This window comes from Malaclemys terrapin, chromosome 18 (assembly GCF_027887155.1).
Source record: "Malaclemys terrapin pileata isolate rMalTer1 chromosome 18, rMalTer1.hap1, whole genome shotgun sequence".
In the NCBI taxonomy this organism is placed as follows: Eukaryota; Metazoa; Chordata; order Testudines; family Emydidae; genus Malaclemys; species Malaclemys terrapin.
In genome coordinates, this window is record NC_071522.1 from 6,820,759 (window position 1) to 6,848,258 (window position 27,500).

General features: G+C 39.3%; 1 protein-coding gene across 4 annotated transcripts in view; it reads left to right on the forward strand.

The window, feature by feature from the left end:
* The window catches only part of USP32 (ubiquitin specific peptidase 32), a 147,528-nt gene that overhangs the window by 81,364 nt on the left and 38,664 nt on the right, over window positions 1-27,500 (forward strand). For 3 of the 4 annotated variants that reach the window (XM_054008217.1, XM_054008219.1, XM_054008218.1), the window contains exons 6-15: window positions 5,008-5,139; window positions 10,257-10,364; window positions 11,888-12,003; window positions 12,415-12,477; window positions 16,555-16,638; window positions 20,238-20,299; window positions 20,440-20,542; window positions 23,637-23,829; window positions 25,476-25,651; window positions 26,488-26,628. In XM_054008217.1, coding sequence (XP_053864192.1) covers window positions 5,008-5,139; window positions 10,257-10,364; window positions 11,888-12,003; window positions 12,415-12,477; window positions 16,555-16,638; window positions 20,238-20,299; window positions 20,440-20,542; window positions 23,637-23,829; window positions 25,476-25,651; window positions 26,488-26,628 — 1,178 coding nt within the window. The remainder of the gene's footprint in view (window positions 1-5,007; window positions 5,140-10,256; window positions 10,365-11,887; window positions 12,004-12,414; window positions 12,478-16,554; window positions 16,639-20,237; window positions 20,300-20,439; window positions 20,543-23,636; window positions 23,830-25,475; window positions 25,652-26,487; window positions 26,629-27,500) is intronic. The other variant, XM_054008220.1, reaches the window with a different exon arrangement.

Sequence of the window (27,500 nt, forward strand, 5' to 3'; positions counted from 1 at the left end):
CTGCTCTGTGGGCAGACCACCTACTATATACCTTCCCACTGATACCCTTGGTTCACAAGGCCCTCCTAAAAAATCAAACGGGACAAGGCAAAGGTTATCCTGATAGCACTTGCATGTCCATGCCAGCATGGGTTTGGCATGCTTCTGGACTTCACAGTGGCAGCTCCACTTGTGCTCCCGCTCTGCCTGGACTTGATTTCACCCAAATCTCGCCTCTCTGCACCTGGCTGCATGGTTGCTGCGTGACTGAACCCTGAAGAGCAGGCCTGTTCGGATCAAGTTCAGCAGGTCTTGGTAGGTAGTAGAAAGCCTTCCACTAGGGCTACCTACCTGTCCAAGTGGAAGCGTTTCGCTTGTTTGGCCTCCAAATGGAATCTCTCTCCATCCTGATCTTCTCTGCAGGCTATCTGCTCCACATAAAGCATCAGGGTCTCTCATCTATTAAGGGTCACTTGGCAGCTATCTCAGCCTTCCCACACTCCAGTGCAGGGCAGATCAGTGTTCTCCCACGAGATGATGGTCAGGTTTCTCAAGGGGCTGGAAAGACTCTAACCTCAGGTTCATGAACCAGTCCCCCCTATGGGACTTAAACCTGGCTCTGTCGAGGCTCACGGGGCCTCCCTTCGAGCTGTTAGCATCATGGTCTCTACTGCTTCTCTCTTGGAAGGTCGCCTTCCTGGTGGCGATCATATTGGCCAGAAGGGTCTCCGAGATCAAAGCCCTGACATCAGAACCCCCTTATACAGTGTTCTTGTACAGTGACAAGGTCCAGCTACGCCCTCATCTGGCCTTCCTACCAAAGGTGCTGTCGGAATTCCACAACATTTTTCTACCTGTCTTTCTAAAACCTCACAAGACCATTGAGAAACATCGGCTTCATACGTTGGATGTTGGACGGGCCCTCCCCTTGAGAGAACCAAGTCCTTCCACAAGGTCACGCAACTCTTTGTAGCAGTAGTGGAAAGAATGAGAGAATCCCCAAGAATCTCATTCTGGATAGCCACCTGTATCCAAGCTTGCTATGAGCAGGCGAAGGTTCTGCCTCCGGCCGTCATAACTGCTCTTTACACAAGAGATCAGGCTTCGTCAGCAGCATTCCTCACGCAGGTACCAATCCAGGACATCTGCAGAGCCGCAATCTGGTCATTGGTTCAGACCTTCGCTTCCCATTACGCTGTCACCCAACAGGCCCATGACGATGCCAGTTTTGGGAGAGCAGTGTTGCAGTCAGCATGTCCATGAGCTCCGAGCCCACTTTCAGGGGTCCTGCTTGTGAGTCACCTAGTATAGAATGGACATGAGCAAGCACTAGAAGAAGAAAAAACAGTTACTAACTTTTCATAATTGTTGTTCTTTGAAGTGTGTTGCTCATGTCCATTCCATGCCCCACCCTCCCTGTCTCTCTGTTGGAGTTACCAGCAAGAAGGAACTGAGAAGGTGTGGGGCAGGGTGCGCCCTCTGTACCGGCATGTAGGTGCACAACTCCAGAAGGCGCGAGAGCTGGCCCAACGGATACCATTCAGGGGAAAAATCTCCAGCAACTGCATACGCTGCACACACACCTAACATGGAATGGACATGAGCAACATGTCTTAAAGAAAAACAATTATGAAAGATTAGCAACCGGTTTTTCTTAGCATAATTGTTAGCACTCTCCATATGTCCTTTTACCAAGTTTATTTTATGTGCACATTTTCAGTATATGGTGGCCAAATCTCTGTTGTTATAAATTACAGCAGTGAATGTCCTTTGTCTAGTTTATTCTATTTGTGAACTCAAAGGAATAACATGAATATTTTCAGTTTCTAAATGTAATTTGTCATTCTTAATAGTCAAAAATTCAAAAGCTGGTAAGTAACATCCAGTTCTAAAGATTTTTACTACATTTCTCAATGTATATAGAGCCGTTCCATGTTGTTCATAGATAACATTGCAATTGCATATTTTTGAACTATTTTTTTCTTTTAAGTATCAGAATTGTGAGCTTAACACCTATTTTTCTGCTTTTAAATTTTACCTTTTTAAAAACCTAGGCCTCAGCCTGGTGAGTATGCAATGATAGCCTTAAAGAAGCTGTAAAGATAAAAAGCATGGTCCTGATTCTGGAGTGGGCCAGAACCCCGGGAAAATTTCTTCTCGCCCTGCAAGGAATTTCCTGAGACATAAAAATATGCAGCAGGTCACTGAGTGGCCTGGAGGCAGCTGTGGGAAGTTGCTATAAAGTAGAGCAGTCCAGGATAAAGGCCCGTTTAAAAACAAATCCTTACGTTTGTTATTGCTACACTCTAGAATATGAAAACTGTGAAAGAATTTTAAAAATCATTTACAGGATTTATGCTGCTGTTTTGCTTTTTACATGTCACTCTCCTTGGACAGTGAATAACTAGACTGGTTGTTAGTGGATGCATCAATGCAGTATTTATTGTGGGTAATGACAATGCTAATATAATAGCTGTTTTAATCGCCATTGTAATGGGTTCCTGCACTGATCATTCTAACTGCTCTGATTGGAATATTATGGTTCTCTTGAACGTGCAGTGGAGACAACAAAATAGTTTCATTGTGCACATTTTTCTCGCTAATTTCTTTAAATATTTTGTTGAAGGATACCCAAAAAAGACAGGAGTCCAAACTCTGTGCTTCAAGTGTAATCTTTTTTTAATAATTTCTACAAATGTGCAGTGTTGAAGGTAGCTTTGAGTAGTTTGGTCTACATTACATGATATGCCTGCTGGGCTGTTTAAAATTAACGTGAACACATTTTATGTGATTGTTACTCTTGTGAACTGAACTGGGCAGAGTAAATTTAATACAACTACATTTTTCTTGTGTCCTTCACCTCTTTTCAGTGTAATGAAAAGCACCAATGAGTGGTGTTCAAGAAATACAAACTAGCAACTTCAATCTTGAGCGGTGATCCATAACTATTTTTAAAGTTTGCAAGTTTATTCCACTATTTTCCCCAAATCTATATGCTGCTTATGGTGAACCAAAAAGCAGCTGGTGATTGCATTCATAGGGCAGTGTAAGTTGCCCGTCAAAATCCAGTGTTGGCGTGGGGAAGTGCTCCCTTCTATTAACTTTTTGCCATTAAGGCCGACCAGATTCTTATGTCTGGAATACTTATTAGCCTATATTGATCCACTAAAACCAGGAGTTGAGGCAAAGGTGAAATGTTAAAACTGCCTCTTTTTTTGTTTTTCTTCCTTTTTCAGTCCTTGTGACATTGTTTTGTTTCTATAGTCTAACCAGGCCAAATAGCTGAAGTTAAATCCTATTAGAAAGCTGGCATGGTTTTAAGGGCTTAGAACCATCTGGGAATGAGATCACATGTGGTGTTTCTTAATATAGGCAGCTTTGTTATTAAATAGATATTTGAGAAATACTTAATTCACACCAACCTAAAGCACTGTTGACACGCATCCTTATACCACATGGGTAAAATGCTTTGGGGAAAATATTTCTTGAACAGGTTATTTCTTCAAGCACAGAAATTTATCTAAGACTTCAGTTTTCTAGAGGCTGCTGTTTGCATGTGGAGTTTTACTCTTGCTTTCTTGTGGAAACCTTTTACTCTTCCCATTGGCTATTTTAAAATTTAATTGATTAGTAGGGACTTTGCATATTTATCTCAATCATCTGACAGTTATCTTAAAATAAAAAAAAAAAAGAGTAGAAACTATCTAGTTGTGCACGTCACTGGCCTATGTTAATGCACATTCTTGTGGCTGTTTTCTCCTTCACCTCTTTCCCATTCCTTGTTATTTTCATGACTACATCCTGTCTTCAAATTAGTATAATCCTTGCCCTGAAGAGTTCGAATTTGAATTTGGGCAGTGGGGCCCCACTACTCATTGTGTCTCCAGGTGCTTTTGTAATAGCAACAATAAATAAGAAAAAGAAGTAAAGGCACACGATTTTATAGTTGTAAATAAATATTAAATGTAGAAAGATAGCAATGTCTAAATGTAAGTTTAAGTTATAGTTATATTAACTGTTAGTTTTAATTTCACAGTATTCGGTATAGGAATTTGTTCTAGCTTTAATGTACAATTTTCCAACATGAGTGCCTCAAAGTAGCCAAGTCCTGTACTTGGATGTTCATTATACTTTGTGTATAAATGCTCATTTTACATCCTGATTTCAGTATTCAAATGTGCGATGTCCTGTTAAAGACCAGCATGGAGAAAATAGGCTCTCTGTGCAATTAGACATCTGTGTGTGTGTGTGTGTATGTATGTGGGGGGGGGGTGTTATCAAATAGAACAAGAGACTTCAGCAGACTCAGCAGCTGGCAGAAGTTCACTTCTGTGGTGCCTTTGAGCGTGTGATATCAAGACAGATCACAATGTAATTGATTTTACGCTCTGGAGTAACTGTGGTGATGTGCAGTAATTCTGTAAGTGAGGAAACTCTAAATTTAGCTTGTTTCTCCATTGTTACTATGAACTTGTAGGTGCAGGAAACAGGCATAAAATTATTCGTTGTTTCTCTTTTTAAAGAAATAATCTGTTTTTATTGTGCTGTTTTTTAACTCCCTGTATGAGTTGCAAAAGTTTCTGTCCAAAATATTCCTACATTTGCAGACAAACAAAATAGGATTTTTAAACAACTTTTCTATGTATTCATAAGTGAATGTTATAATTCTAGTATCAGAGGGGTAGCCGTGTTAGTCTGGATCTGTAAAAAGCAACAGAGAGTCCTGTGGCACCTTTAAGACTAACAGATGTATTGGAGCATAAGCTTTCGTGGGTGAATGCCCACTTTGTCGGATGCAAGACGAAGTGGGCATTCACCCACGAAAGCTTATGCTCCAATATATCTGTTAGTCTTAAAGGTGCCACAGGACTCTCTGTTGCTTGTTATAATTCTAGTAGTTTCTTTATAAGTATCTAAACAATCTTCAGTATGCATTTTCTTTGTATTGATATAAATTAAGTATTTGTTTTAAAGACCTTGTTCTGCTTGTCAGAGATTTACTTTTTTTTTTTTTTTTTGGATATACAGTGGAAGAATCAGACATCATTGATCTTGAAAAACGATATTGGCTTTTGAAGGCTCAGTCAAGAACTGGACGTTTTGATTTAGAGACATTTGGCCCTTTAGTTTCCCCTCCCATTCATCCATCTCTGAGTGAAGGTATGGGACATTGATAAAAATATTCATTCTATAAAGTTGTATTGGTGTGAGGCTTACGGTACTCTACTCTAATTTAATCTCAAAAGTGCTTATTTGTAGAACTCCAAAAAGCCAAGCCCTCCTACAGATGCAATATTGCTTTCTTAGTGTTCAGAAGAACACATTTTTCATTCATTTTTTGAAGCTTATATTGAGAGAAGATTTATTTCTCTCAGTTCCAAATACTTTAAAAAAAAAAAAAAAAAGATAGAAAGTAGTTGTGAATGCCTGCTTGTTGACAAGAGAAAGTAGTTCCTCTGGGGCGCATAGTTTCCTGAACTATCAGGAAAGCTAGCAAACGTTCTGATCTGTGTTGTGTACGTTACTTTGATTCCTTGAAATTTCTTTATTGTCATTACTGAAATTCTCTAATGTGAGAAATTATTCCACTGTGTCTTTAGCCAAGAGTATGGAAATGATTTTTTAAAAATGCCAAGTAGTTTAATTTGTAAAATGGATGTTCAGTGTGCTCAGTTAAAATGTTGTCCTACAGTCAATTAAAGAGACCTTTCTTTATAACAGCTCAAGATAAAGAGGGTGAAAGCGACTAGTTGGCTCAGAAGCTTGGTAATGGGATACAGAGCCATTCATAACTAGGTTGGCCCTTCCAAGTCCTAGCCAGGTTGGTAGTGACTGAAGGTTGTAACCATCTAATAGCTGTTGGGTGCTCCATGTGAATAAGTCAGGTCTCATTCCACTTCTTTATGAACTGGTGTCCATATCACAAAAACTACCACAATTGTCACTATTTGGCAATGTTGTTGGCAATGTCGTTAGGGGCTAAATATAGGGGCGGCGCATCGCAGCTGTATTATATTATTGTAAGTCCCCAACAAAGCAAAAAAACAATTGAAACCATGTTAGAATGTGCCCCCTAAATGGACCATGGCAACTCAACTTTCCCTTCTCTCCTAGAAGTGGTGTGTATCCCAGGTAGGGCATGTTAGTTAGGACTGATGTGGAGAAGCCTGAGCTGCTATTGTACCTGCTATATCTATTTTGTGAATGGTACACTTCAATCATTGAGGCTAAAGATTTTATTGAGAGAAGAATTTTTAAAAGTGTCTAAGGATTTAAGTGCCCAAGTCCCATTGATAATCCTAAATCACGCAGAGCCAGATTTGCAAAGGTATTAAGGTGCATGAAAATGCAGATAGGTGCATAGTGGGATTTTCCAAAGCACCTGCGTGCACCTAATTCAAATGAACATAAGAAAGGCCGTACCGGGTCAGACCAAAGGTCCATCTAGCCCAGTATCCTGTCTACCGACCGTGGCCAATGCCAGGTGCCCCAGAGGGAGTGAATCTAACAGGCAATGATCAAGTGATCTCTCTCCTGCCATCCATCTCCGTCCTCTGACAGACAGAGGCTAGGGACACCATTCCTTACCTGTCCTGGCTAATAGCCATTAATGGACTTAACCACCATGAATTTATCCAGTTCTCTTTTAAACTCTGTTATAGTCCTAGCCTTCACAACCTTCTCAGGTAAGGAGTTCCACAAGTTGACTGTGCGCTGCGTGAAGAAGAACTTCCTTTTATTTGTTTTAAACCTGCTGCCTATTAATTTCATTTGATGACCCCTAGTTCTTGTATTATGGGAATAAGTAAATAACTTTTCCTTATCCACTTTCTCCACATCACTCATGATTTTATATACCTCTATCATATCCCCCCTTAGTCTCCTCTTTTCCAAGCTGAAGAGTCCTAGCCTCTTTAATCTCCCCTCATAGGGGACCTGTTCCAAATCCTTAATCATTTTAGTTGCCCTTTTCTAGTGCCAGTATGTCTTTTTTGAGATGAGGAGACCACATCTGTACGCAGTATTCGAGATGAGAGCGAACCATCGATTTATATAAGGGCAATAATATATTCTCAGTCTTATTCTCTATCCCCTTTTTAATGATTCCTAACATCCTGTTTGCTTTTTTGACTGCCTCTGCACACTGCGTGGACATTTTCAGAGAACTATCCACGATGACTCCAAGATCTTTTCCCTGACTTGTTGTAGCTAAATTAGCCCCCATCATATTGTATGTATAGTTGGGGTTATTTTTTCCAATGTGCATTACTTTACATTTATCCACATTAAATTTCATTTGCCGTTTTGTTGCCCAATCACTTAGTTTTGTGAGATCTTTTTGAAGTTCTTCACAGTCTGCTTTGGACTTGACTATCTTTAGCAATTTAGTATCATCTGCAAACTTTGCCACCTCACTGTTTACCCCTTTCTCCAGATCATTTATGAATAAGTTGAATAGGATCGGTCCGAGGACTGACCCTTGGGGAACACCACTAGTTACCCCTCTCCATTCTGAGAATTTACCATTTATTCCTACCCTTTGTTCCCTGTCTTTTAACCAGTTCTCAATCCATGAAAGGACCTTCCCTTTTATCCCATGGCAGCTTAATTTACATAAGAGCCTTTGGTGAGGGACCTTGTCAAAGGCTTTCTGGAAATCTAAGTACACTATGTCCACTGGATCCCCCTTGTCCACATGTTTGTTGACCCCTTCAAAGAATTATAATAGATTAGTAAGACACGATTTCCCTTTACAGGAACCATGTTGACTATTGCTCAACAGTTTGTTTTTCTATGTGTCGGACAATTTTATTCTTAACTATTGTTTCGACTAATTTGCCCAGTACAGACGTTAGACTTACCGGTCTCTAATTGCCGGGATCACCTCTAGAGCCCTTTTTAAATATTGGCGTTACATTAGCTAACTTCCAGTCATTGGGTACAGAAGCCGATTTAAAGGACAGGTTACAAACCTTAGTTAACAGTTCCGCAACTTCACATTTGAGTTCTTTCAGAACTCTTGGGTGAATGCCATCTGGTCCCGGTGACTTGTTAATGTTAAGTTTATCAGTTAATTCCAAAACCTCCTCTCGTGACACTTCAATCTGTGACAGTTCCTCAGATTTGTCACCTACAAAAGCCAGCTCAGGTTTGGGAATCTCCCTAACATCCTCAGCCGTGAAGAATGAAGCAAAGAATCCATTTAGTTTCTCCGCAATGACTTTATCGTCTTTAAGCACTCCTTTTGTATCTCGATCATCAAGGGGCCCCACTGGTTGTTGAGCAGGCTTCCTGCTTCTGATGTACTTAAAAAACATTTTGTTATTACCTTTGGAGTTTTTGGCTAGCCGTTCTTCAAACTCCTCTTTGGCTTTTCTTATTACATTCTTGCACTTAATTTGGCAGCGTTATGCTCCTTTCTATTTGACTTCCACTTTTTAAAGGAAGTCTTTTTATCTCTCACTGCTTCTTTTACATGGTTGTGAAGCCACGGTGGCTCTTTTTTAGTTCTTTTACTGTGTTTCTTAATTTGGGGTATACATTGAAGTTGGGCCTCTATTATGGTGTCTTTAAAAAACGCCCATGCAGCTTGCAGGGATTTCACTTTAGTCACTGTACCTTTTAATTTCTGTTTAACTAACCCTCTCATTTTTGCATAGTTCCCCCTTTTGAAATTAAATGCCAAAGTGTTGGGCTGTTGAGATGGTCTTCCCACCACAGGGATGTTGAACGCTATTGTATTATGGTCACTATTTCCAAGCGGTCCTGCTATAGTTACCTCTTGGACCAGCTCCTGCGCTCCACTCAGGACTAAATCTATAGTTGCCTCTCCCCTTGTGGGTTCCCGTACCAGCTGCTCCATGAAGCAGTCATTTAAAGTATCGAGAAATTTTATCTCTGCATTTCGTCCTGAAGTGAAATGTTCCCAGTCAATATGGGGATAATTGAAATCCCCCACTATTATTGAGTTCTTAATTTGGCTAGCCTCTCTAATTTCCCTTAGCATTTCATCATCACTATCACCGTCCTGGTCAGGTGGTCGATAATAGATCCCTAATGTTATATTCTTATTAGAGCATGAAATTTCTATCCATAGAGATTCTATGGAACATGCGGATTTGCTTAAGATTTTTATTTTATTTGATTGTACATTTTCTTTCACATATAGTGCCACCCCCCCGCACGACCTGTTCTGTCCTTCCGATATATTTTGTATCCCGGAATGATTGTGTCCCATTGATTGCTCTCAGTCCACCAGGTTTCTGTGATGCCTATTATATCAATATCCTTCTTTATCACAAGGCACTCTAGTTCACCCAACTTATTATTTAGACTTCTAGCATTTGTGTACAAGCACTTTAAAAACTTGTCACTGTTTATTTGTCTACCCTTTTCTGATGTATCAGATTCTTTTTTATGTGAATGTTTATCATCTGATCTGGCCCCTACTTTATCCTCTTCTATCCTCTGCTCCTGACTATACCCTGGAGATTCTCTATCATTAGACTCTCCCCTAAGAGAAGTCTCTGTCCGAGCCACATGCTCCTCTGCAGCAGTCGGCTTTCCCCCATCTCCTAGTTTAAAAACTGCTCTTCAACTTTTTTAATGTTTAGTGCCAGCAGTCTGGTTCCACTTTGGTTTAGGTGGAGCCCATCCTTCCTGTATAGGCTCCCCCCATTCCAGAAGTTTCCCCAGTTCCTAATGAATGTAAACCCCTCCTCTCTACACCATCGTCTCATCCACGCATTGAGACTTTGAAGCTCTGCCTGCCTACCTGGCCCTGCGCGTGAAATGAAAATCAGTGGGACTTAGGCACCAAGGCATTTTTGAAAATCCCACTAGGAGCCTATCTGTATCTTGAAGTGCCTAAACCCCTTTAAAAATCTGGCCCTTCAGTACTTTTGAAAAAGTTACCCTGACAGCCTTGGCAACTAAAGTTATTCCCCAAACGCATGAAAGACTTGTGTAAATTATTAAACATTAGGAAGAGAGCATGGTCTAAGAATGAGACTGTTGGCCAGGAATTCCTGAGGTTTTTGTATTCTTGGCTCTGTTTAGCCATGGGTAAGTCACTTAACATGCTTTTTTTTGGTTTTCTTATCCTATAAAATGGGCATAATAATGCTTAATTATCTGCCTCACAGGTGTTGAGGATTAATTACTGTAACTAATGTTTGTACCTTGCTTTGAAGATGTAAAGCATTATGTCAGTGCTAAATATTGTTTGAGTTTGTCTGATCATATTCAGTGTGTGATGATGCTTCTGTGATTTGTAGGTTTGTTTAATGCCTTTGATGAAAATCGTGACAATCACATAGACTTTAAGGAAATCTCCTGTGGACTGTCGGCATGTTGCAGGGGACCCTTGGCAGAAAGGCAAAAATGTGAGTGTCCAAAATACTGCCCATTAAGCTTCTAATTTTTAAAAAATCTGATCAATTTTTGTCAATCAACTTTATTTAATTTACATATTTTAAAATCTGTACTTGAGAAGGAGATAGAGGGAGGGAAAAAACCTAGAAATTGTATCTTGAATTAAGTTTAAATACGAAGCCTTTATTTTATTAAGCATGGTTAACATTTATTAATTCAGTGTATTCTTGTGAGTTACTCTGACTTCGTTCCAGCTGTAAACCTCTTCAGAATTTTTTTTTTTAAAGTTGGTATTCAGTAAGTTATTTTGGTAGTTTAATTTTGCTAACTATTCATATATACAAACTGTATTAGCACATACATGGTGCTAAAGTTTGCATTCCATTATATAGAGAAAAATGGAAGATGTAAACATTTGGACTTCCTATGAGATTTTCAGTAAATTGTGCTCATGCTAGTTTATTTTCTATTCTAATCATAGAACTGGAAGGGACCTCGAGAGGTCATCTAGTCCAGTCCCCTGCACTCAAGGCAGGACTAAGTATTATCTAGACCAGGGATCTCAAACTCAAATCACCAAGAGGGCCACATGAGGACTAGTACATTGGCCCGAGGGCCGCATCACTGACACGTTTTCATACAAAGATACAAAAGCCCCACCTCTGCCCCTGGCCCCGCCCACACTCCACCCCTTCCATGAGGCCCTGCCTATGCCCACCCCTTCCCCACCTCCATTCCAACCCCTGCCCCAAATCCCCACCCTGGCCCCGCCTCTTCTCAGTCTCCTCCCCTGAGTTCATCATGTCACCGTTCCTTCCCCTTCCTCCTGGAAAGTCCTAAGCGCTGCCAAACAGCTGTTTGGCAGCAGGAAGCGCTGGGAGGTAGGTGGAGGAGTCGGGAGGCAGTGTGCTTGGGTGGGTGGGGGGTGAGGGGAGCTATGGCGGGCCACAGGACGGCCTGCACGCCAAGTGTTTGAGACCCCGATCTAGTGTTTGAGACCCATCCCTGACAGGTATTTGTCTAACCTGCTTTTAAAAATCCCCAATGATGGAGATTCCACAACCTCCCTTGGCAATTTTTTCCAGTGCTTAACCACTCTTAACCACGCCATTGGCATGAACCAGTTTCTCTTACTGTCAATCTCATTCAACTGGCTCCTTATGAGTTTCCTGAATTTTGTGATGTACCTATGTAGGTGAAAAAATGACGGCATCTATGTAGCTTAAAAATTGCCATCAAGCTGGAAAACTACAGATTCTGAATATGTATTTGTTCCATGCCCTGTTACATCAGATATTAAGGAATTGGGAATATCTGAATTTCAGGTTGAGCAGAGAGCTCCTCTTCCCCACTACCACAACCAAGCAACCCCAGATTATATTGTGAAGTTTCAAAACTGTCAGTTAAGTCACATCCTTGTGACTTTGCAGGGTTTTGTCCTGCAATGAAGTGATCAAGTGCAGTAGCCCTAATTAGAACATAGTTGTCAGTTAGCTTTAACATGCAAAAATAATCGTTTCCCCCCCCCCTTCAGTTTGCTTTAAGGTTTTTGACGTTGACCGAGATGGAGTTTTGTCTCGCACTGAACTTAAAGAAATGGTAGTTGCACTTTTAGAGGTCTGGAAAGATAACCGTACCGATAAGATACCTGTAAGTCATGTTTTAAGTCACCTCCTATTGTTTTCTATAGTAGCCTTTGAAAAATAGGAATCAATTTTAGGTTTCAAAGTATGAATGTTATTTGGAGACAGATGTCACTAAAACATCCTCTTGAAATGTCTGAATTGAGGAAAGGGATTTATGCAATTGCCCTTGTGTAATTTACCCCATACTGATTCTAACAAAAGTAAAATTATTCTCTGTAATTTCTGCTGCTGCTTATGGTACAAAGAGCTATTTAGATATAAAAATATGGCTGACATGAAGACACCAAATTTTAAGCTACCCAGATACTTTATAAAAATCACTGAAAGTTGAATGTTTACTCTTTTTTCCTTCCCTCGACATGGATAGCTCTGGGATAAGGTACTAAACACTGTATTTTCTAATCCGTTTGTCAAGGAATTGGGCATGAATTTGTCTGAAATCGTAGAAAACATTTTGGATGCACATGATACCACAAAGGTGAGAACTTGATGAACTTTCCTTGATGTTTTAATAGATAACTTGAAGAGAGTCAGTCAATTGTCAGATTTTCCAACTGTATTTTCACACACATGGGAAGGTTTCTGGTTGAATCCTAAAGGGTAGGAACTCATTAGCTGTGATAAAAATGAAAATACTTGGCATACTCAAATACTCAAATATTTCAGCTTATTTAAAAGTAATACAAGGTAAAATAAACTTACCATGTTTGGCTTCAGTGCAGAGATCTGTCAGTAGTGGGTTCTCTACCAAGCAAATGTCAATTTTTCATAGCAACTTTTCAGGTACGTCTATTAGAAAAAGACTATATACTTACAAACTGACATATGAATCAGAATGTAAAATTTAACTTTAACAGAATTATCACCCTCTTATTAATTATTTTTCTATATTGGTAAAACAAAGTTTGCCTAAAGTATTGAAATGATTACTCTTCTTATAAGAGTAACAAGTAGCAAAATAGCTGTCCATCAAAGAAGGCAAACTATATTAGTAATTGGTTCATGCTTCAAGAAGGAAGGTGGTTATGCTAAAATCAGATGTGTCTATATTTGACATGGCTCATTTTCTGCATCTACCTTTCTGCTTCAGAGCAAATTTTCCAAAGTGCTGCTCCAACAAATTTCAACTGAAGTAAGCGGGGGATCTCAGTGTGAAACTTAACACTTCTGAAAATCAGGTCCAAATGTATATAATCAGCTGAAATTAATCATCCTATGCCATTATTAGAATTTACGTGTGAGTAGTGCTGCTTTAATAAACCTAATTTGTGTGTGTGTGTGTGTGTGTGTGTGTGTGAGAGAGAGAGAGAGAGAGAGAGAGAGAGAGAGAAGAAATGGCTTATACACCTTATGTTGTTTTGTTGTTAAAAACCAACAAGTCATAGATAAAAAACAAAAGCATAATAAACTTCCTGTGTATTCACTGTGTCAGCATGTATCATACTCTGCAGCAGATAGGAAGATGAATAGACTTATCCTTCAGGTGATCAGTAGTGCTGTATAATATTATATATACCACCTTGAAATGCATAAGATTTTGCCTTCAATTGTTGAGATATGTTACATTCAGATCAAATTTCTTCTACAATATTTTCATATATAATGAAGTACATATACTGTAGTATTGTCTCTATCACAGCCAAGGCAGGAATCCATGAAACGTACTCTAGAGGCAGTTGTTGTGACTTTTCTTGATTATACAGAAGCTCTTCAGTCTTTTAATAATAAAAATAATACCTAGCACGTATATAACACTTTTTAGGCATTTTTATATTCATACTAGATAAAGAATGTATTTGAGAAATGCACTTTTTAATCTTATTGATTCAGGATGATCCCACCTCCTCCAAGAACCAATGACTTTGGTTCCACAATTTAATTCATTGCCTCATAACCTTAAGTGGGGAAGTTCATGGGAACTACAAGTACTTCTGAAAAGTTATCAAGGATACCTAGAAATGCTTATTACCGTGAACAATTGTATACCATAGCTATCTGTGTTCCATTGAAGTTGCTGGCCCATCTTCTGGTAGAAAGATTCTTCCATTATAACAGTAGGAAAGGTAGCCTCTGAGATGCTCTTTCCCTCACCCAGTCGGGTTTTTATAGTTTGGTCCACAGTGAGGGTAGTCTGTAGCTAAGCATGTTGATGACCTATTTCCAAAGTGTTAAGTAAAAGGGAAAAGACCCTACCATCTTAACAAAGATGATGTGTAAAATGATGGACCTTCCCAATACATTATGAAAGTAGTGCTGGAAAAAGCAGTTGCTGCAGTAATTAGGTGAGTTATTGAACTCCTATGCACGTTATCTCATTTTGCCTTTGAACTGTGAACAAAATAGGTGTAACCGAAGATTTAGTAACCACCAGTACTGACTAGGTGTTTATGCAGTTGCATTCCAGTATGAAAATATCAAATTGAGCCTTTTATCAGGCAGTTAAAAAAAATTAGAAAGTTTAATAGAGCTGGGCAATGTCAAACTACACTACTTTATCATTTCTTGTTTATATTTATAATCTGGATTCTTGTTGGTCTCTTGACTTGGGTGTATTTTATATTCACCTATGGCTAGCAATGCTTTGTGCTGTTGCCAAATAGTTAAAATATAGTTTGTGTAGCTGACATTTGCAAAGCTGTATTACATCTTGACCTTTGCTCGAAGTATTTTGACATAAAAAGGAAGCTTTATTAATGTTACTGATAGTAAAGGCTTAGGGGAGGAAAAAAACAAAGCAGAACTGTGTAGCATTACAAAATGGCAGTGTACTTTTTGAATGTAACACTTAGATTCTGTGATAGGGTAGTCTGCCATCTTACTGGTCAGCCCACCCTACAACCTCGCATGGCCCTTTAAGGGTTTGAAAGGTCCAGTGGGAGGATATAGAGAGACTTACGGGGGACAGGCATAGGGTGGAAGCACCCCTAGGATTGAATAGTGCTTGGAGAGGGAATCTTGTTGCTGTACCTTTTAAGAGCATGGGACCAGGAGCCTTGCAGATTGGGCGGGACAAGGGTCCCCTCTCACCCAACCAGTTGGGAAGGAGGTGGGGGAAGGGGAACAGTATAAAGGCTGCCTGCTCCCTTACTGCAGGGCAGACACTGTTGAACCCTCCGGAGTGGAAAGCTAACTGGAAAGGATGTTCAGCTGAAGGGAATTGGTAAAAGCCATGCAGCTAACTTAAGACACAAGCTTAACTCCAGAAAGAGGTCTGGAAGGGGAAAGTCCTGCTTGAAGGAGGATAAAACTAACCCAAAGCCTGAGACATAACTTTAGTTTCAGAAAGAGGGCTAAGGGGGAATGTCCTGCTTGAAGGAGGGTAGGACTGACTAACCTGAGCCAAAAAGGCCTGGAGCATAACCCTAGTCCCAGGAAGAGGGTGGAGGGGGAACTTCTGCTTGAATCAGGGACAAGACCGATTGCCCTAAGGAAGGAAGCCTGAGATACAACTCCATCTCCAGAGACAGAGCCGAGGGAGGACTCCTGTTTAGAGGAGGAGATCCATACAGTCACAAGCTAGAACATAACTCCCAGCCCTAGAGAGAGAGGATGAAGGGAGGGATAAGACAAGGTTTAAAGGAGGGATAAGACAGACTACTCTAAAGTGAGAACCAGTCCCGCTTCAGGAAGATGGCTGAGGGGGGAGAGCCCCGGCTCGGAGGAAGAGGATAACTAGTCCCAGGTAAAAGAGAGTCTGAGTTATTTGTCACAGCCCAACTAAGAGAACCCCTTCAACATTGCACCTGGATGCTAGGAAGCGCTCTGAAGATGAGACATGATTCCAGAGCCCCAGTCAGCCTGACTGTCAAGAAGGAATTGCATTATTTTCTCCTTTAAACGTGTATGAAATAATCAGACATGAGGAAAATTCTGCTATTTTGCCATGTAAAGATCTATATTTTGATTTAAAGGTTTGTTATTAGGATCAATTTAATACAGAACTCAGTATGTCAAGTTGGACATACATGGATTTAAAACGAGCAGTGCTTTTTGTTAACTCCTAAGAGCTACTTTCATGTCATCATCTTTTTTTAGTGCAGATTGTAAATAAAGATAAGAACATTATTGAAAAAATCTGCTTTAGAATCTTAAAACAATTAGACGCTAAACCTGCAGTTGACCTCTGTGCAGTCATACTTTCGGTGTGGCTTTGTATCCTGCAAAATGGGTGTCCTGACCATTCATCTGGATCCTTCAATGCAGTTTTGGTCACGGCTTGAGAAAGCGTGTTTACGATGGATACTGGGAACTAAATTGTTTTATGTTGCAGGAACAAAGATTGGTACCTTTGCATGGTTCGTTCTGTGTAGGTTCAATGCCGTGTAGTTCTTTTGGGACATTCATGTGCTTTGACTAAGATAAGTTAAAACTGGGATCTGGATTTAATTTCATTATCGTTGTCTCAGATGAAGTTTTATAGCAGTAATGATGTATGCTAATCCTTTCCCAGACACTTACTTTTCCTGTTCTGTCTGATGGGTTTATGTACAGTTTACATAGAAATGAGGTAAACTTGGTAATGCTCATTATTTCCCTTCCCCTCTTTTTAACTTAGCTTGGACACCTCACTCTGGAAGACTATCAGATCTGGAGTGTGAAGAGTGCTCTTGCCAATGAATTTTTAAATCTACTTTTTCAGGTACATTTAGTGCAAATTTAAACCTTAACAATATGGTAATTAACTCATCAGCTTTTCTTTTTGCAGTCACCAAGTGCAGCATCAGCATTTGTGTCAACTCATGTACAGTTTTGTCTATTTGAATAAAGTGTGTTTTTTGTACGAGTGCATTACCTTGACTGAATGATGCTGTACTTGCTTATTATTCACTTAAGTGTGAGATGCCTGAAGCACAAGCTGTTAAAAATGGCGTACACGGTACATAAAATGGAAAGAAATTTAAAGTGTAACAGTAGTTACATTCCCCATTAAAAGTGGTGGCGATCCAAATCGTCCCTAAAAAGCTATACAGGAAATGAGAAAAGCTGCCCCTGCAGCTTACAATCCCTTTCTTTTTTTTTTAACCATGTTCTGTAGACATTCACTAAATAGCCTTTTATTGATGAATAGATGTTAATAGTGCACAGAGAGATGATATCACATCCCTTTCACAGTGCAGGTAAACCTGGAATTCAGAAGCTTGGGATCGAATGTATATTGAATTTTTAAAATCCAATTCAGGCCCAATTTCAAAAACTTAGCACAGCCACATTTCAAGGTTGGCTCATCTTGTGTAAAATGTAAACCCCAAAGATTGTTTTCATCTTTGTCGTTTATTCCCTGCCTGTTTTCCATCGAACTTTTTGTCCTGAGAGGTGGATAAAGAAGTTATCTTCCCTAATGGAGCTCTGAGGAATTGCCCTAATGTAGCTCCCTGTAAGTGTAGTTCCTTAATCAGCTGCACGGTCAGAGTTGAACAGAGGCATGTTCCTTCCCAAAGGGGCTGAGTGTGTGGAGGCAGTTATCATGGGTGCAGCAAAGAAAAAGATAAGATTTCAGATTCCTCCCAAGCCCTAGGCTACTGAGCCAGCCCTTTCTTCAAGATCTCTTATGTATATATTCATTCCAAAGCAACTTTAAATTTTGTTGTGATGATACTTCTGCCAAAATTTGGGTGGGGGTGAAGTGTTGCAATCTCCGTTTTTGGAAGCCATCAAATGTATTCATGGGTAAAAAGAATTAAATCTAGGAAGATTGTTTTCTAAATAAATGTTGTAGAATTAGCTATAGTACATTTTAGCTCTTTCTTGCCTTGTAATTTCCTCAGGATCAGATGTCTTTATTTTTATGGCCTGAATAGCACTAACATACTATCAATGCTTAACTAATAACTAATACATATATGTGTATACCAGAGCTAAAATTAATAAGTCTTGGCAATCTAAGTGATCTCTAGTGATGGGTTAGTTGATGTATTTGTTCTTCAGTAAGTGTTTAGAACTCTCATTCTTATAAGGATATTTTTAGTTTAGTTTTCATGCCTCCTCGTGCTCTCTTCATGAATCCACTATAAGTAGGATCCCACCCCAAGCTCTTACTATCTAAGCAGCAATCTTCAGCCCAGCATGCTCACTGCACAAGACATTAGAAGGGAACGAGGGCACTAATTCTGCCACTGATGTATTTGTGCAGTCACTTAACTTCTCTGTGCCTCAGCTCCCCATCTGTAAAATGGTGATAATGCTTAGTGAAGACGTTGGGCTGTACATATGAAAAGTGCTATGAAAGTGTGAAGTATTTGTTATTTATTTAGTCTTCATTACTTTAAATCAAGCCTTTCAACAAATTGGTTTGATAACAGCAGGGGTGGCTTATTTTGAAGAAGTTGATGCTAGTACACAATAGCATTAGTTTAAAAAAAAAAAAAAAAAAAAATCACAGCCAGCTGTGTTATAGTTGTTGGGAAATCTGTCACTTCTCAGCAGCTAATGACCTTTCTTTTGTTCAGATTATTAGAATACCAGCTCTCACACTGTAATATCAATTTAAATCAGTTGCTCCACCAATCATTAGACATCTCCAGCTGAGATTCAAATTGATAGCTTCAAAAGACACATGAAAAGAGGCTATAAAACATGTAATGAGGAGCAACCAGTCTGGAAACTGGCTCAAAGACTGAACAGTTTATTGGGAAGGACCCACCCTCTCTTCCCCCGCCCCCCCACTCTGGGGAAAGTAGGACTCAGGTGGGAGATAGCACAGTGGTTTGAGCATTGGCCTGCTAAACCCAGGGTTGTGAGTTCAATCCTTGAGGGGGCCACTTAGGGATCTGGGGCAAAATCAGTACTTGGTCCTGCTAGTGAAGGCAGGGGGCTGTACTTGATGACCTTTCAGGGTCCCTTCCAGTTCTATGAGATAGGTATATCTCCATATATTATTTATTATTTTATTATTATGGTCTCTTTCCCTATGTGGTATTGGGGAGCAACTGCAGAGAGGTTCCAACCTATAGGAGCAGGTACAGAAGTAGCCAAATCAGGGACTGCTTCACTAGCAGGAAAAGGGTAAAATAAGGTCCAGCTAGAGCCATCCCTCCCCCACCACACCCATGGATGCAGAGGGAACCCTCCACTCTGGGGAAACTAACACCGAGATCCCTCTCCAGGTCAGGTGGCCTGGGGGAAGGCTGAACTACAGAGGGGAACCTTTTCCCCTGCCCTGTCCCTGCACTCCACTTCCCTTCAATGTCCTCTCTCCTTTCACTTTTCTTTCCACTTCAGCTTATTCCTACCAAACAAATCCACCTAAAAAATAATACTAGTGGAACTAACGTGAAGTTTCAAGTTGTTCATTTTGCTGTAGGTTCTACCACTTTCCCCCATCCTGTCTCTTGTCTGTTTTAGACTGTAAGTTCTTTGGGGGAAGGGATTGTCTTTTACTCAGGGAGGTGGGATTGATTCATCAATGGAAGGGAGCTCTAGGAATATAGATGTTTCTACAGGGAAACCTTAAATGCGGGCAAGCTTAGATAGAAAGCTTAGGCTTACATTTTTGTTGTTTCCAACTAAAACATATACAAGTCGTGGGATAAAGTGCAAATAGTGTGAACTTTCTTTGGAGCAGGGTGGCCACCCCTTTCTAAAGCCCTCACCAGTCACTGGGCAGGGAATTGGAGGCATGGATTCTAATTCTGTCTCTGTCACTGAATGGCCTTGGGCAAGTCCTCAGTTTCCTCATGTGCAAAATAGAGATAATGATATTTGCCCTCCTTTCTAAAGCAATTTCAGATCACCAGAGGAAAAGACCTATAAAAGTGCTAAGCTAAATACTGTATTACCCAGCTGTCTTCTTTTCCTTTGTCAGGAGTTGGGTTGGATTCGTTTATTAAAATTGGTTACAGTTTAGGGGTAAATGTTACTGTAGTTGATGACTGGAACCTCAGTGTTTTTCCTTCTGTAGAGCAATGTCAGGAGAGAGCTGTTTTAAAAAAAATTGTAGTTAACCCTTCCATTTAATTTCTCCCTTGAGCATCCAAGTTGGGGCTTACCTTCAACTAAATAGTACAAATAGAATCCTGTAAATTTGGGAGTTGAATATATGACTTGCTTGGCTAAAACCACATAAAAAAATACCCTTGGCTCTGAATCTTCTGTTAATTTGAAATAATCTATCACTATCCAAATGCTGTTTCTGTAAGATGTCTCTGTGTGGAAGATGCCCTTATTACTTTTTACCTGCTGTCTCATTGACAGTCTTAGATCTTCTTGGTAAGATTTGCCTCCCTCTCTCTCTCTCTGTAGGTGTGCCATATAGTTCTGGGTTTAAGACCTGCTACCCCAGAAGAGGAAGGACAAATTATTAGGTATGCATTTTATTGAAAAAAATGTTTTTATAGGTTTCCACATTAACCACTATTTTAGTACTTGGCTTTTTTTTTTTTTTTAACTGCCATGTTTCAAGTAATGTCTTTGATTGTATTGTTTTCTTAATTCTTGTATCTAGGGGTTGGTTAGAACGGGAAAGCAGATATGGTCTCCAGCCAGGGCACAACTGGTTTCTCATCGCAATGCAATGGTGGCAGCAATGGAAAGAATATGTCAAATATGTAAGTTTGGCAGTAGTTCATGTTAACACAGTGAGATTTCAACATTTGATGTTCCATTTGTGCATGTGTTGATAAAACAGGAAAGGAAGAGCAAATAATTGCTTAATCAATTAACCAATGAGTAAATAAAAAAGAATGCTAGAAATTAAATATCCCTCATCCATTAGAGGAAACAAATTGATTTAGAGAATCGCTGTTGCATACTAAACTTTTCACTCAGACCCCATCAGGCTGTCATAATTATTCTGCATTTTCTTTCCCATCGTTGCAGCTTTTTAAGGTAGTTGTCCAATAAGAATCCACTTGCCAATACACAGCCTCCTTGTTCTGTCTGATTTATTTGGTGATCTCACAACCCAGTTGGCTTTTAACATAACTAATTCTAATAATGGATGTGATTTGTGTGTGTGTGTGTGTGTGTGTGTGTCACAAATAATTCATTGTGCCTTTTCTAAATGAACTGAGGGGGAGTTTGATTTATATACGAATATCCTGATAAACAGCAATGATGGAAAAGGAGAAGTAGCCAGAGTACATGGTGTGGTTTTTTTGTTTTTGTTTTGTTTGTTTTTTTTAAAAGGTATGTTACCAAAACCTAATGAAAGTGAATTGAAATGAGGCTATGTTCCTTGAAGACTTTACCATAAAAGCATATAAATGAGACCATCTTTGCCAGCTTGATACACATCAGGGGGGTGGGGTTGGGGGTGGGGGGGAGAAATCTACTTAAGACTTGTTTGAGACCAGAATAAAAATTATTAGCAATTCACTCAAGCACAAATGGAGAAAACTAAGTGAAATAAGTTGCTCCTCAGAAGAGGAGGTATATTAATAGTTAGAAGAGGATGTCATATAAATAAAAATGACTTGCTTTATAAATGCAAAGATAGTCCAACGATTAGAAAGTGTGCACTGTTAAATGAGTGATTTAATTACAGTTGTTGTTCATACATGACGAGTTGGACAAATGTTGACTTAATGCACATTTTGGCTTGCTTGACACACTGAGTAATTTGATCCTTGCTATAGTGTGATTTATTCAAAGGCATATAGGATTTCATACCTAATACCTTGCTTAACTCCAGCACTTGTGAGATTCTCTATACAACATAGAGGCTTACATGCATCTGTACTTTGCTGCCATGTAAAGAAAATATTAAAGAACTACACAGGACTCTACAGATACATACAGGAGGATTATGTCATGGGCAGTGTTATTCAGTTGAACCTATTACTTTCTTATGCTCATTTGACTTTATTCAATGATGTTGCTATAAAACAAGCCAAGAATTTGCAAGTAAATCTTGTTCAGATGCAAATTTAAATGGGTCTCCTCCTTCTTCACTCTTGTTGCAGTAGTGTCCATTGCATAAATTTTCTTTTTGTTGCAGATGTAAGGACATTCCATGGCCCTCTTAAGCTCTGATTATTTCCCATTGTTTCTTCTGCTTTCTAACCTCTGGAGATTTCCTCTTGTGGCTATTATTGTTCTAAACTGGATGGGACTCTTTTCAAACCTCGTCAATACCTTTTTCTTAAGTGGGTAGACGTGTTGCTTTTGGATGACATGAGGTCTCCCCTTCACCTTGCCACAGTGGTGAGCCAGATTGCCTTTTCAGTGCTGTTTCTCCAAAGAGCAAGACAAGGAATCCAACCTTCATGTCATTCTTGCACTGAAAAGATGTATATCTGAGCCACCAAGCATGATCGTTCTGTTTAGCTAACGCAAAGTCTTTTCCTAGTACTTGGTGTTGAAACTTTTAGTGAAGCAGCATTTTGTAATGTCCATGGTTTTAGTTTTAGCCTAACTCTAATGCAGAGAAGTAAGGAATGAAGTTACATTTTTCTGAGAATTTTCTTTTGTTGTCTAGGTTGATAGGAGAGCATTTTGCAGCTGGGACTGAGGCGTAGTGAACTTAATATTTTGAAACTGTTACCGAGAATTAAAATTAAGTCCATAGTTTTTTTTTCTTGTAAACGGTTGCTTTTTACCACAGAGTAGGGAAGTTGAACTAAAGGAAAATTTAACATACATTTAAACAACTCCATTTGCAACCTTTCCAGAAATCTAATTGAATCGTAAAGTGATTTGTATTGAACAAGTATCAGTTAAAATCTACAGTTAAATTAGTGTAGGCTCAAAGTGCATCCATTATAGAGCCATAAAACTATGGGCTTGTCCTAATCTTCCATGGCTGCTAATTGAAACACTATGCCATAGTAACCTACTTTTTTCCTATCCAAATTTCTCCATTATGGTCTCAAAATAGTTCTAATTTGTTCCTTCACGGGTTGCTTTTTCCCGGCCTCTTGTGATATTAAAGTATAATTGAAAATCTCAACTGAACCTTCAAAATGGAAAACATCTAAAGACAGCAGTGGCTAGGAAGCTCACCTGAGATGGGGACGAGCTTGGATTCAAACAGAGTAGGAATTTGAACCTGCGTTTTCCACATCCCAGATGTCTCCTAATCCCTGAGCTATGGTCTATTCTTGGCCGGTCTCTCCTTTTTTTATGGAAAATTTTGAAATGTTTATGGTGCGTCCCAAGGTGGAACAGGAAAATGTATTCATCTTGAAAACGTTGACAGGAAAAGAAAACCGTTTCCTGCACAGCTGTAGGTGTGAGGAGAGTATGCATAACTCATGCCATGCCTGCTCAGCCCAATGGACTTAGCTGTTCACTTTCAGAAGCCCTACATTTATTCCAAGCTCCCCAACCCCACCAATAGAGACTACTTCTACCACCAATTATCAATTAGATCTTAAAATGTTTATAGCAGATAACTGTAGCTACTTAAAACATGCCATTTCCAGATTCTTAGACTGAACATAGCAGTCTTATCTGTTTTATAGTTGTCTGTAACATGCATCAATATAGTATATAAATACTTATTCTGGTGATTTGGATGGTAAATAGCTGTTATCCTCATGCTGTAGATGGGAAAATACCTTTTTATAGAACATTTTGAGATCCTTAAAAGTAATGTTGGTATAATGTATGCTGGTGTATTAACTCTGTACATGAGTGATTTTAAATTTCCAGTTTTATGTTGGCCAATAGTTCACCTTTCTCTTTCTCTAACAATTATAGGATGCTAACCCTGTTGTGATAGAACCTTCATCTGTCTTGAGTGGAGGTAAGAATTCACTCGTAGCTGCTGCAATCCATACATCAGAACAGATAGAAGACAAAACAGGAGGTCTAAATTACTTCTCTGTCACAGAAGAAAAGTTTTCAGATAATATTTCTACTGCATCAGAAGCCTCAGAGACTACTAGCAGCAGTAAGCATAAAATCTTGTTCCCATAGAGGTTTAATCTAGGATGAGTCTCGAGTGATCTGAATATTATGTGGATTCCTCCAGACTAAAAGGTAGCAAGATTGAAGTTAAAAAAATGAGCTAGGTTTGGACTGTTGGTGTAATCGTGCATTTGAGTCTATTTGGCAGGTAAAAGAGGACAGGATTACTTAAACAACACATTTCTCCCTATATGCTATTAATTATGCTCAACATTGTTTTCATCATCATCCCATCATGGTAATTTTCCAAAATAATTTTTTCAGTTTCCCATAAAGTTCTGTCTGTCATCACGCAATGATCTGCCCTCAGATCACTTTCCCTGTGAAGGGGAAAGGAGCAGAAAAAGACTCCGGGGCATTAAAAATGTAGGACAATGTATATCTTAATTTTAGGTTCTGTAGGAACTGAAATAATTGGTTACAAAAATTCCTGTAGCAATATCATAAAAATATGTCTCCCCGCTAAAGTAAAAATCTCCAGAGTTAGGATAAGCCTTTGTCTAGCTTGAACAAAATCTTTTCAGGCTAGTGCGACCTTGTGCCAGCTCCCAAGCCAAACTGACCCTTTAAAAGCCCGGGCAAGCTGTATACCTCAAGTCCTTCCCCACTACTTAACTCCAGCCAATCAAACAATCACTCAAAGTGATGCTCTACTCTTACTTTTTTAGGGACCATCTCAGAGTAACCTATTGTCCTCTTCTTTCTCCCCACTTCAATGTTACCAATCCAGCTGCAGAAAAAATTCTGCCATCTTGTTGGTAGCAAAATCTTGACAGAATTTGAAACTCAATCATAGAATATCAGGGTTGGAAGGGACCTCAGGAGATCATCTAGTCCAACCCCCCTGCTCAAAGCAGGACAAATCCCCAGACAGTTTTTGTTTTTATTTTTTTTTAAACCCCAGTTCCCTAAATGGCCCCCTCAAGGATTGAACTCACAACCTTGGGTTTAGCAGGCCAATGCTCAAATCAGATTTTCTTTCTTGAAAGCTAACTGAATTTTATTTGGTATTCAAGAATTGGATGGTTACATATACTGTATTCTCTGGACCAGAACAACCTACCTTTTTCCTCATGCTGGAGCCACCCACAGCTGTATGTTTCACAGTTAATAAAGCCAACTGCTTGCTTCTGATTGTGAGCCCAGAAGCCAGGCCTCATTTCTATATTGCATTATTCAGCCAGTAGGTGGTTCTGTATGAATACAGGCACTTGCCTTGTCTGGGACCATGAATGTAACAGCATTACACTGCATGTCTCTGTCCTTGTTACTCTTTATGCACAGGGATAAATTGTGATGCACAGATATCAGTTACCATACACACAACTAGGTAACAGCATACCAACTGCTGGCTACTGTGCCCAGAAATTGGTATTTGTATGCCCAAATATTAATTTGGGAATACAGTTATCTTACACTCAAGTCCCTATTTTCAGATACAGATGCATGTTTTGTGCTCTGTTATCTGGATCCATTTATATATTTTTGGTGCAATTCAAGTACTATTTGAGGGAAACTTTTCCCACAATCTTACCACAGAAGTTTATCCTTATTTTCTAATTGATGTGCTCATGTTTATGGGATATAACTTAAACTAAAATTGAGACACATTACTCATTTCTTCTACAGGTTTTCTTTACTCTAGCACTCCAGCAGCCGATATGTGTTTTGCTAGGCAGCATAACACTTCGGACAATAATAATCAGTGTTTGCTTGGATCCAGTGGAAATATATTGCTACAGCTTACTCCACAAAGACCAGGAGCTATTGATAACCAACCACTAGTAACACAAGAACCAGTGAAGGTGAGTGTGACTGACCTATGGAAATTCAGGAAAATGTTTTATAAATCTTTATCTCAATTTTCTGGCTGTAAAAACTTAATTTATTATTTAGATAATTAGGCAACAGGACAAAACTAGCACTCGATTATGGTTTAATTTCTAGTTTAATATTGCTTGGCACAATTTTGTTAGCCACAGAACAAAAAATTTAGTATTGTCTACCATTTGTGGTGTAGTAATCCGTGTTCTGACTTTTACTACAGAAATTATTTTGCTTTTTATTTAAAGGGCCACTGTGAAATAGTTTCCAGGAGGGAAAAGGTGCAACTGTGTTTAAGTGGCTTTCCAAAATATAGTAAAACAGGTGGAAGTGTTTTCATAAAAATAACCTTTTAAAAATTATATTGAAAACACTTTTGTATTTAAACATGTCCTTGCACCATTATCAACGCAAATGTAACGCTGTTGCACTTGTGCACATGATCCAGAAAGTAAAGTTGAGTATAAATTGAAAATTAAACTGACCAGCCTAGTTTCACTGTTCAAGTTGAGTGAAATGCAAACAGTTAACAGTGTAAATGTTGAAACAGAAATAATAATAACCTGATGGTAGTATTAAAAAAATGGGGGAAAATAGGAATTTTATCTTGTCCCTTTTAGAGAAGTATTTAATAGTAAAAATGAAACATAATTGTTACATTAAATACTTTCTTCCAGTATGAAAAACAGGTGGTAATTGCCACTTGCTAGCATATTTAAATAATTAAAACATGTTCTAGTATTCATGAACTGAAATCTTTGCAGCTGTGGGCTATTTTCTCCCTTTAAGACCTGCCACTACCCTTTTTTGTTTAAAGGCTGCATCATTAACACTGGAAGGCGGACGATTAAAACGATCTCCACATCTGATTGAAGGGAGGGATTATAAAATGGTACCAGAACCAGTATGGAGAGCCCTTTACCACTGGTATGGGGCAAACCTGGCATTACCTAGACCAGTAAGTAATGAATATAGTCATTGTTTATTTGGGACAGACTCTGAAGTCATGTATGCTAACAATCCTTTCTGTGACTAAACATCCACTTATTGATCTACCCCTCTGGAGCAAGTCTCACAATGTTCATTGGTTAAAGAAAGGTTTCAGAGTTAATCTGAAGTGTTATTCCCTCTAGATTTTCTCTGCGTTTCAACTTTGCTTCCATCAGCCAATCTATGGCTATAATTATCTTTCCATAAGTTATTTCAAGGGGAGGTGAAATGGGAGATGGGTGTAAGCTGTTCTCACTCCAGAGGCTCCTCCTGCCTTCTCTACAGTGATCCATGTTGTCTTCAGTTAGATCTCCTGCGGATGTTTTATATTGCTGCAGCACCCAAAAAATCCTAATTGGAGTTATGAGGCCCCACTGTGGTACGCCCTGTAAGATGCCTGGGAACACGTGGCCCCTGCCTTGAAGAGTTTGTGATCCTTGTTAGCCAGCTGATGCAATCACGCGGTTCTTGTCAACAGTGACACCGCAAATATATGTCATACTCCTGATTTTTTTTTTTTTGTTCCCGTGAATGTTCACAGTATTATGCAACGTGAAAATCTGAATGTCAGGTTTTATATGAAATCTAATTAAAATTAAGACTAAACCACCTCTTTTTTAGATAGCACCTGCCCAAATTGCTACTGTTTTGTGTGTGTCATAGAGTCTAATTCTAAATCCTCACTGGAGCCATTAGGTGCTGGTGCAATATAAATAATGCTTCATATTTTGAACAGATCCTGTACCCAGTGTTCACTATCAGCTCTTATATTTCTTTTGTGCCATTTTAGCTGCTAACATTGTAGAAGTTGCTTTGTTCCATTAATGTTTATTCTTTCTG